At 36.1% G+C, this 11626-nt stretch overlaps 1 protein-coding gene across 1 annotated transcript in view; it reads left to right on the forward strand.

Annotated features, from left to right (window-relative positions):
- The window catches only part of LOC120083126, a 15472-nt gene extending 11926 nt beyond the window's left edge, over positions 1-3546 (forward strand). Inside the window, exon 7 of the mRNA XM_039038689.1 lies at positions 3453-3546. Coding sequence (XP_038894617.1) covers positions 3453-3546 — 94 coding nt within the window. The remainder of the gene's footprint in view (positions 1-3452) is intronic.
- Positions 3547-11626: the final 8080 nt, after the last annotated feature.

Here is an 11626-nt window from a genome sequence, read left to right on the forward strand (position 1 = left end):
AATTAGTATAGTATCAAAACCACTAGTCAGCTCAATGGTAAACCTACCTTTTAATCCCTTCTAGACTTAGGTTTAAACCCGTTTTTACTAAATTTTATAAAGTCCCCCATCAACAAAATTTCTGGATCCGCCACTATTTGCCCCTAGGGATAGTTTGTTCCAATGCCCATGATGCACATTAGTTCTTAATGGATCTAAATTTAATCAATTGAGGTGTCGTTACAATGATGACTTGTGATTGGTTGAAATCTCTCATTCAAAAGTATTAACATATTAATATGAGCCTGATTTAAGATTAGTAAGAGATCGAATGCAAGTGGATATTAGATGGGAAAAAAAATAAAACAACAATCAAAATGGTTTTTTTTTTCCAAAGTTTTGAAAATCAAAATAGCACAATCTTCAAAGTTTCATAATCAAAATAGTATTTCAACTTAAATTTTAATTCACAATCAATTTAGGTTAATCTTCCTATAAATTGAGGTTTTTTTTTTCGAATATCCTATAAATTAAGTAGAGTGTCTGTTTCAGCTATGTGATTTGGTTAGTTTAACAAAAAAAAAAAAAAGAAAGAAAAAAAAAAGAAAAAGAAAGAAAGAAAAAACCTTGTCATCACTAACAAAGTGCTTCTGAAAAGTAGATCAAAGTACTTTTACGAGTCATTTAACTAAGAAGTAATTCATGTAAAAACATACTTCTATGTACTAAACTTATTCCAAGTATTTTCTTTTATCTTTCAACTTCTTCATTACATTTTAGATTTGTGATGATTCGGTAGATTTAAAGATTTAGCTCAACATAAAACTTTGTTTCGAGAATAAAATAGATTGGAAGTCTATTTAAAACACTTTTTAAAAGTGCTAAAAACACTTTTACTTTTTACTGATAGTTATATTGAATAGTTTCTCTACCAAAATGCATTTTTTTTAAAAAAATATAACAATTTTTTTTATTACCAAAACTAGTCTTACGAAATATACCTCGTGAGGAAGGACAAACATGCAAGAGAAGACCATTTAGTCCAAAGCAATTTAAGGGAGGATCCAGAACACAATCACCATGGATTGGCCTTGTGTGTAGTAGGAACATTAAAAAAAAATAAAAATAAAAATAAAGACTAAGTGGCTGTTTGGGACAAAGAATTAGTTATTATAGTCATAGATTATTATAGTTAGATTATAATAGTTTGTATTTGGGGTATAGATTATTTTAGGGGTTATAATATTATGTGTTTGAGGTATAAACTATTTTAGTTAGAGAATGAAATAGTAAACACTGTAGCAAATAATAAAAAAAAATGATGAATGTAAAATTGTAAAAACTGTAGCAAATTGGGGTTTTGAAATAGTGTTGACTATAGCTATTTGGGAGTTTTAAAATAGTATTTATTTAGCAAGAGGTGGCTATTATAATCTTAGGATAGTATTTGTCCCAAACATTCCTAAAGGACTAAAGGATCATAGGTTCAATCCATGACGGCGACCTAACCTAAGATTTAATATCCTAAGTGTGACATCCTAAATTTTTTTATGTAATTTAAATTCACTTATCTTGTAAAATTTAATGGTTATTTTGTATTTAGAGGTTAAATTGGATTATTGTGCAAGGATTCCTTGACAATCAAATGTTGTTAGTCAAACGGGTTGTCCCGTAAGATTAGTCGAGGTGCACATAAACTCATTCCATTTCTTCTAAATGTCCGAATGGTTTTTTCCAATGTAATGATGTTTCTCATGGGGTTTGAAATATCCAAATGTGAGATTTGGCTCTCTATCGATTTTAAAGAATTTCCTGCATTCCAAGTACATTCTGTAAATAATAATAATAATAATTCATTCCAAGTACTTGTAACGGAATTGTAGAAGTAATATCTGAAGATAGAAGAAGAAGCTACGTGTAAGTAAACAAACTACCAAATGGTCCATTGGTCTCACTCAACCAAGTATTTAGCACAAAAAAAAAAGGGCTCTTATTGGTTTGTATATGAAAGATGAATAGTTACAAATTCCCCATCAAGAGTCCATCTCCAAAAACTAAGGAAAGATCAAACAACTCAACATCTTTTTATTATTATTATCATCATCATAAGAGACAAGAGTATGTCAAGCCCCCAATTGTTGATACTTATGTTAGAAGGGGTAGAAATGATAATTCCCTCACTTAAGTAGTGTACTTGTTTACTGTTTACTTTGCCTTGTTAGTTTGGTTATTTAATTGGCTTCTAGTGTATTTTTTGGGGAAGATTTTGTGAGTTGTGCTTTGATTAGTAGATCACAGAGGGAGACCTTCACCTTTTCAAATTGGCGAGTATCTTGTAACTTGGTTTATTATATTTTGTTAATGAAATCTGATCCTTAGTGAGGTAGAAAAGGTCGAAACAAGGGCTACAAAAGAATTCCTAGGAGAGCTGATAGACCTCCGAACATACAATTTTGTGTCAAATAGGACTTTGACATATTTAAAAAATTTAAAAATTAATTGACCCAATAGATATAAAATTGAAGTTTATGTTCCAAATTTATATCTAACATGACCGTAAACATTCAACGTTATGTCAAATAGATCAATGAATTAAAAAAAACGTCGAATAGATAAGGAAATTAGATAAAAAATGAGATAATCTTTTCGAAGTTCCTTTGGCATTCTAAAAATTGGAGAGTGGTCCATTCTTTCAATGAGAAGTCTCTTTCTTGTCTCAAAAATTCTATTAGACAAGTTAAAAGACTTGAGGAGACACACTTAAAAGCTAGAAATGATCTTTGTGTCTTAAAGCGTTTGGTTCATTTGAAATCTCACTTTACATTTATGATCTTGGCAATTGGAAATACTATTTTAATTCAACATAGAATGAACGGCAAGATTTCAGCTGATAAAGATCTCGGTTCACCTGCACAGAACAACAAAACACATAACACAACCAGACACCTAAATCCAAGAATCAGGGTTATAGATCCTTCTCTGAGTTATTGATATTAACCAAACAAACCTTACAGTCCTCAAATGTTCTAACAAAAAAAATACGGAAAAGAACAACAATACTACAAAATGAAAAAGACTACTCGACTTCCCCCCCCCCCCCGTTCCTTCTTCCCCACAAGTACCCAAACACTGGTCCCCCCTCCTCTGTACGACTCTCCTAAATGCTCGCTACCCTCTAACGATTTGTGCCTCTTATTTCCATCGTGGTCCCCCCGGTTGGTCCCCACTCTTTATTTCCATATCCATCTTTCCTCTTTTGCTCTTCTTCCTCTCGTAGAATTTCATGATGGGTGGTCTCACATTACCCCCTATTTGAAAATTCTCCTTGTCCTCAAGGTGAGCATCTGGAAACTGAGTCTTCATCACGTCCACAGCCTCCTAAGTGGCCTCACTCTTCAACTAATTAGCCCACTTTACCAATCATTCCTGGCATTTGTTTTCCGCATTCCACCGTATTTCCATTATTTGTTCAGGTTCTGCGATCCACTAAATTCCTCTGTCAACATTGGGGCTTCCTTTTACACCACCGTGTCTGAGGTTACTGTCTTCTCAAGCTATGAGACATGAAAAACATCATGGATGGTTGTTGTAGAAGGTAGAGCTAGGTGGTATGCTACTGAGCCAATTCTTTCTAAGACCTCATAGGGTCCAAAATACCTTGGTGATAGTCTTTGACAACACTTTTTCGCTAGAGATTTCTATTTGTATGGTTTGATTTTTAAAAAGACGAAGTTGTCTACCTCAAATTCTACCTCCCTTCTTTTTCTGTTGGCATATTTATACATTTTGTTTTGAGTTAAAACAAGTTCTTCCTTTAGTTTTAGCAATGCCAGGTCTCTGTCAATCAGCTGTTGCTCCAAAACACAATGAGGAGTCTTCTGATCCCCATAAGCAATAATTGGGGGTTGTTGACGGCCAAAAACCACGTTGAACGAAGTAGTGTTGATGGAGATATGGAAATTCGTATTGTACCACAGCTCTGCCCACACCAACCAACCTTCCCACTTCTTTGGTTGTTCATTACAAAAGCACCTTAAATAATTTTCTAAACATTTATTGACAATCTCCGTTTGTCCATCTGTCTGTGGGTGAAACGTTGTGCTTTTCCTTAACTCTGTACCTTGGATTGCAAATAACTCTCTCCAGAATAAACTTAAAAAATTTTATCTTTGTCTGAAACAATTGATTGAGGAAAACTGTGGTGTTTCACTACTTCTCGGATGAACTCTGTAGCTACCGTTTTGGCGGAGAAAGGGTGTTTCAGCGCAATGAAGTGGCCATATTTGCTCAATCCATCAATTACCAACATGATCACATCTTTCCCTGCTGATTTTGGTAACCCTTCGATAAAATCCATCGAAATATCATCCCGCACTCTATCAACAATGGGTAGTGGCTGCAGTTATCCGGCAAGAGCTAACGCCTCTGCCTTGTTTCTTTGACGAATCGTGCATTTCTCCAGATAATTCTATACATCTTTGTTCATCCCTTGCCAAAAGAGCTCCCCTATCATTCGTCTGTATGCTCTCAAGTACCCGGAGTGTCCCCCTCTCACGGTATGCAGTAGAGTTGGAAATAAGGAAGAATTCTTAAAGATTACCAATCTATTCTTGTACAACTGTTTCCCTTGTTGCAACGAATACTTGGGATGCATATCGGGGTCACTACTGATTTCTTCAATGATCTTTTGCAAATTCAGATCCTCATTCACCTTTTGCTGTATCAAATCCATGTCTAATATGCGATACATTGAGAACATTTGAAGTAACGCCTCTCCCTTTAACTCTGATTCTTTTGGGGCCTATTTTCTCGACAGTGCATCAACTATTTTGTTGTTCAATCCTGGTTGATATAAAATTTCAAAGTCATACTCCATTAGTTCGGTTAACCATCTCTGAAAATCCAGTTGTACTTCCCTCTGTTCCAGTAAGTACCTTCAATGCTCATTGGTCTGAGATAACGGTGAAGCGTCTTCCTAATAAATAATACCTCCACTTTTGCACAGTGTTTGAACTAAAAATAGGTGTCATAAATTCTATCTTATCCTAAACAAATGAAATTTATAATATTCTAACTATAACTAGAACTAACACGTAGTAATAGTGGAGTAAGAGGTCGATCCTAAGAGAACCTCCATTAATTGGCCTAAAATAGACTAATTGAAATCCAAAATGCAAAAGATTAAATGGGAAGGGGGAGGGAGTTATTTGTTTTAAAGAACTAAAACTAACTAAGTGAAAAAGCAAGAATTGATATAGGAATTTTAGTAATGAGAGAAGTAAGAGAGATTTGAGATAAGATTCAATTGAAAATGAAATCTTGGGAATTTTATGTAAACTAGGCAATTATATCATTGGCTTAACAAAGAATCATGCAATTAGATTATTCAATAGTTCATTAAAAACAAATTTCTAATGCCCTAATCAGCTAATTTGACAATTAACCTTAATCTAGGTCTTAATTGCTTCCTAAAGACATTTCTCAATTAATCCTTAAATTCCATTAAACTCATGAGTTTTCTTAACTATTCCAAATCTTGAAATCAAAAGACTGAAAATTCAAGATGGATTACATGAATGTTCTGAATTAATAGGTTCTTTAAAGAAAAGAGGAAAAAAAGTCCACATTTTCTATCAAGACTACTAATTCTTGCAACCCTAATTACAAATTTGTTATAGAACTATGTAATTTTTTCATAAAAAATTGATTAATCTTGAGTTGTCAATTCAATCTTAATCAATTTTATTCTAATTCTCAGCAAGAACATTCAAAAGAAAGTAATTACATGAAAGAAATTTCAAGGAAAAGTCTCAAGAAAATGTCAATCTACATAATTCCCCAAGAAAAATGATTATCTACTCATTGATGATGAAATTCTTCAAGAAATCCATTGATAGTTGCATAATTGATACAAGGATTGAATACAAATTGATTGAATTTCTCCAAAATTTACAAGATTAGCTCTGTAAATTCGAAGTCTCTCTCTAAAATTTTAAGTTTTTCTTCCTTCCCTCGCTGAAAATGAAACAACAAAATTTATATCAGCAGGCATAGCGTCGCGAAGCCAACGCCAATGTTGCAACCTTAAATCGTAGAAGAGCCAAGAAGCGTTGGCTTAACGTTACAATGCTGCACTGACACTCGGTTGTGCAAGGCGTGCTCGGGCGCAGACTATTATGTGAATATGCAGAGCATTGCGACCCTGGGTTAAGTGTTGCGACGTTGCCCTATTTTGCAGCAAATAGATGCATTCTGTCTTCAAGCGTCGAGCTAGCGGAATGAAGGAGGTAAATGATCAAGTTATGGGCTCTGTGTGACTTTGGATAAAGGAATGAAGGAGGTAAACGATCGAGTAGACGATCGAGTAAGTGGGAGATGGAAGAAGTTTATCACGTAGACTAGATACTCGATCGTGTAGTAAGAAGAAGCCTATCGTATAGACTTGTTACTCGATCATGTAGTAACGAATAACTATCGTATAGTAAACTCGATACTTGATCGTTTAGGCTGTGAGATACTATCGTTTAGTAAAACTATTTTACTCGATAGTCTTTTCTTTTGTGAAAAGATACAAAATGAATTAAATTCTAATTTTGAAAAACCATTTTTCTTTTAATCTCACAGTTACAATAACCGTGCAAAACCTCCCATTGAAATCGGTAATTAATGAAAAAAAATAATTAATTATCATATAATTAATATATTATAAATAAATATAATAACCAACTTATCATATTATATTTAGAACCTATAGTTTTAATATTTCATCATATGAAACATATAAACTATAACTCTTTTTCTATTTCATGGTATTTAATATAAATCATATTTATATTAATTTCTCTAATTAATGTATCTAATACATCAATCAATCATATCACATATAATTGAATCAATTTAATTATATCACATATAATCAAATTTTCTCTTGTTAATTGAACACTTCAAACTAACCCAAAATCTTTTTCTCAACTTGAACCCATTGAGCTACCAAGGGGACCTTATAAACCTGTAGCTTGAAGCTTCAACGGTATGTGAATCACTTACTACACTCTTTAATCACGAGATCCACCATCCGTTAACTGTTGGTCACTCCACTAAAGACCAACAGTTGCACTCTTCGCACTACAGATATATTTATGTGTCCATTGGATATAACCAATCAACAGTGTGATGACTGTAACGCAGTATTTGATAGATATGATTGATGATGTTCTATGCTCGAAATGATGCGATACTACCGCTAGATATGCGTTAATGATGGGTGTTCACATAGTATGCCATGCGTTATCACAAGTTTCCTTACGATAGAACCTAGTGTAATTCCATCGCAAGTTTCTCGATATGATCCGAGGTCGAACACGGGGACTGGTTTAGGTTATTGTGGTATGTTCATGATATATGCGACCAGGTTTTCAATCTTTAAAAATGTGTTTGTACAGGTATATAAATTGCGATAAAATAAAGTAAAGCGGTAAAGATGCGATAATAAAATAAAATACAATAAACCTAAGCTAGATGATACAAGATACAAGCTTCATGTACAAGATGCCGAGGTCAAGGCCGGCTGTGAAAGTTGTGCAAAGACGTGGAATGCAGCGGTAAGTCTTATGAACAGTATAGAAAGAGAAAGACAAATAATATAAATAACGCAAGTTCTCAATTGCGTTGAAGCTACAAATGTTGTTCCGCTCTTCTCTCGGCGTACACCTTTCAATGATCGGCCGCGCTCCCACATGTCTGTGGTGAAACAGAGACTAACGTAATGAATGTAAGGTTACTTCCATGTCTGAAAGTACCTCGCTTTAGTTAACGCATTCTTCTAACCTTCTCTCGATAGATCAGAATGGCATCTTCACTTCTGCTCTCACAGGTGAAGATGTCGTCTAGCATGCCTTAACTAAATGCATTTTATATCTTTAACACAGATTAAGTACTTAGTTAATTCATATTGCTTATCAGGGAATTAAGAAGACATCATAAAGAAAGTGATTGATGGGTGAACGGAAATAGACAGAAAATGGTAAATGAAAGCTATCAAAATATTTAATACGTCTATTAAGCGTTTAATACATGGTGTGAATGAAAAGAGAATGAGAAAGTGAAATACAACGATGAAAGAGATAGAACAGATACAAACAAGTGCCAATGTCTTGGCACTGATTCGATGGAGATCTTCTTGCCGGATAGGATGGATTTGATGGTAGGAAGAGCTTCCCTCCCAGGCTTACTCCACCGATAGCAGGGATCTTTTGCAATAGAGCTTTCAATCAGGTGTTTGGTAGGTTAGATCTGAGATTCCACATCTCGACCTTTATCTCGTCTTCTTCCCGATTTCTTCACTCAAGCACTCAGCTCAGCCTTTTCTCTCAACATTTTTGCAGCATTTGCCCCGTATCCGTAGCATACTTTTTCTTTGAAATCAATGGGGTATTTATAGGGCAGATCTTTGACTCTGGCCTTGTGGTCCCACTTGATTGTCATGGTAATTCCGAAGATGGAGGGATTATTCCTTCTGTTATGCAATCAGACCGTCATTCTGCACAACCCGTTAAGTTTGTACCACGTGTCCTCAATCCTCCACTTTTGCATTGGCTCAACTTGACTCTTTCGATCATGGGATTCTCATGCGGTGTTGTTTTTATTACAGCATGCAGTTGAAACAACAGCTCTGGATCGACTTATCGCACTTGCGCCGTCATTGCGAATCGTCTCTTCATTGTTGACTGAATGGGCACAATGTGACAAAAGATGCGTTGATCAGTTTTCTCGTGAGCCCTTGAGCGCAAGCGGTGATTAGTCTCCTACAAAAACAGAGTAAAATTCGGCTTAGTCTTCCAATCTTTATGGTGTTATAGGGTAATTGCAAACATTTTATAATTACTTGTAATACTAGGCGCTAATTTTCATACAATCGGCGCATATTTACTAACTTTTGGCCACAATATCTAGATAAGGTGGCATAAATAACTTGTATTTCTACAAGTTATCAATGACCCTTCAATAATCGCTCGTAGTACAGCTGGGCCAATTTACCGTTTTGCCTCTGTAGTTACATCTAACTCCTTAAGTACCACTGATTCCTCTAATGAACAATAAGCCATAGTCCTACTAGTACTGAGTCCTCTCTTCCCAAGAGAAGGTATAGCCACTATGTTTAAGACTCGGAATCAGCCCTTAAGGGAGCAATTTATCTACTAACCTCTGCTTCGGGGAAGAAGTGAATTTTGTCTTGTGTAGCTGAGTTCAAAGCTCCCCAATCAAACGAATCCCCAAAATGGTGGGCTTGTTGAGTTGGCAATCTGGCCACTCTCACCCATATAAATCAAAGGACCGCCCTCGTGAGTGTGAGTTACCAACTCACTCAAGATTAAGGTCATGTCACCTATGGTCATCTTAATGAAATGTAAGTCTCGATTATGAACGGTGTTATATAAGGGACTAATCATTTCGTGGTCCGGTCTTATATAAACTCTTTGTATAGGATACCCCCACTCGTATGTCTCCACATGAATGGTCAGAATCAGACCATTTGTAGCACTTTACAACACTTGTAACATCTACAAAGCAAGCCGTATCCATAGTGTCACAAGGATAAGGTATCCCTCCTTTATCCTTATACTACAGACCATTTAGGTTATTACTTAAGGCATGATCCACTTGCATATCTCCACATATATGCTTAAGTTACATAAAATAACCTCGGATCTTAGTTTATTGGATTGAGTAAATGCTTATAAAATAACACTTATTTTATTAATAACAATATGTTTACAGAGTGTTTACAAACTACGAAACTACAAGGAGAATTAGGACACTAATCCCAACAAAGACTGCTTTGAGTCCTGTTCTGGAGGCATCTGTTTCAATGATGAATGGCTTATCAAAATTCGGTAGGGCCAACACGGGAAGCGTGGTCATTGTCTTTTTCAAGGATTCAAAGGTCTGGTCTGATGCGTCATTCCATTAAAAAGGATTCTCGCGTAATAGTTAGTGTAATGGTTGGGTAACGGTTGGGTAATTCCCTCTGATTTCTTGGCCTGCTCCACTCAAGCATCACTTGTATCTTTTCTCTTTCAGCCTCTACTCTCTGCTCGGAGATCCAATGGCCGAGATATTGGATTCTTCTTTGGCCAAACACACACTTCTTTTCGTTCACAAATAATTAGTTTTCTTTCAAAACTTCAAATACCATTCACAAATGTTTCATATATGTATCCCAATCCAGGCAATACACTAACATATCATTAGAAAATACTAATACATACCTTCGGAGGAGCGGTCGGAAAACTTAGTTCATCAATGATTGAAAAGTGGCTGGAGCATTCGTGAGATCGAAAGGCATGACTAGAAACTCATAATGTCCTTCATGAATTCTGAAAGCAATCATAGGCACATCGTCTTCTCGCATTCAAATTTGGTGATACCCCGACCTCAACTCTAATTTTGAATATACTATCAACCTATATAGTTCATCCAATAATTCTTCTATCACTGGCATGGAGAATTTATTTGGGACCGTTGCACAATTTAAATGCCTATAATCCACACAAAATCGCCAACCACCATCTTTCTTTCTTACTAACAACACAGGGCTAGAGAATGGGCTATTACTGGTTCTGATGGATCATATGGCTAACATATTGTTCACCAAGCGTTCAATCTCTTCTTTTTGGATATGCACATAATTGTATGGTCGAACATTAATTGGGTTCTGCCCTTCCTTAAGTGTGATGCCCTAATCCACCTTCCTTTTTGGAGGTAGCCTTGTAAGGACTTGAAAAACTTCCTTCTATTCCTCTATCAACTCCCAAATATCCTTATCAAGTCTGGTTGCCTCTCCCCCTTTTCTAGCGTCCTCCGTGTCCTTATTTTTATCTATCTCCATTTTCTGAAATTCAATCAGGAACCCTTGATCTTTCCCCTCCCATGTTTTGGTCATCATCTTCAAGCTCACTTGCACTCGGGCCAATGATGGGTTTCATCTGATCACCACTTTGTCATTGCTTTTTGTGAAGGTCATCATCATACTAGTCCAACTAACCCCTATATGCCCAATCGAATGTAGCCATAGTCCCAATATCACATCGACATTGCCTATCTCCAACGGTAGAAAATCGGTCTTGACTGTGACAGACGGCATGATCAAACACATTGCCTAGCATACGCCCTTCCCTTGTATCGCGGTTCCATTGCCAATGACCACTCCATAATTTAAAGTTTTCGTTAATGGCAATCATACTTGCGTAATGATTTTCTGATGTATGAAATTGTGGGTCGCCCCGCAGTCAATCATCAATATTACCTCGATTTCTATAATCATCCTTTCACCTTCATGGTCCTCGGAGTGGAAAACCCTAACACCGTTCTCAAAGCCAATTCCACGATTTCCAGTGACTCTAGGATCTCCTCCCCTACTTCTTCGACTTCGTGATTTTCTTTCGGTTCATCGAACCCCTCTCCCATAATTAGCAGCATCAACTCATGTTTCTCCTTGGCTTTACACCGATGTCTGGCGAAGTACTTCTCATTGCAGTGATAGCAAAGACCCTTATCCCTCCGGGCTTGGAACTCAGCATTAGTCCAATGCTTCATAAGTCTATTTCTCTTCATTGTTCCCCCCTTTTTCAGTATCATGATGCTCTTG

Source organism: Benincasa hispida, chromosome 8, assembly GCF_009727055.1.
Source record: "Benincasa hispida cultivar B227 chromosome 8, ASM972705v1, whole genome shotgun sequence".
NCBI lineage: Eukaryota > Viridiplantae > Streptophyta > Magnoliopsida > Cucurbitales > Cucurbitaceae > Benincasa > Benincasa hispida.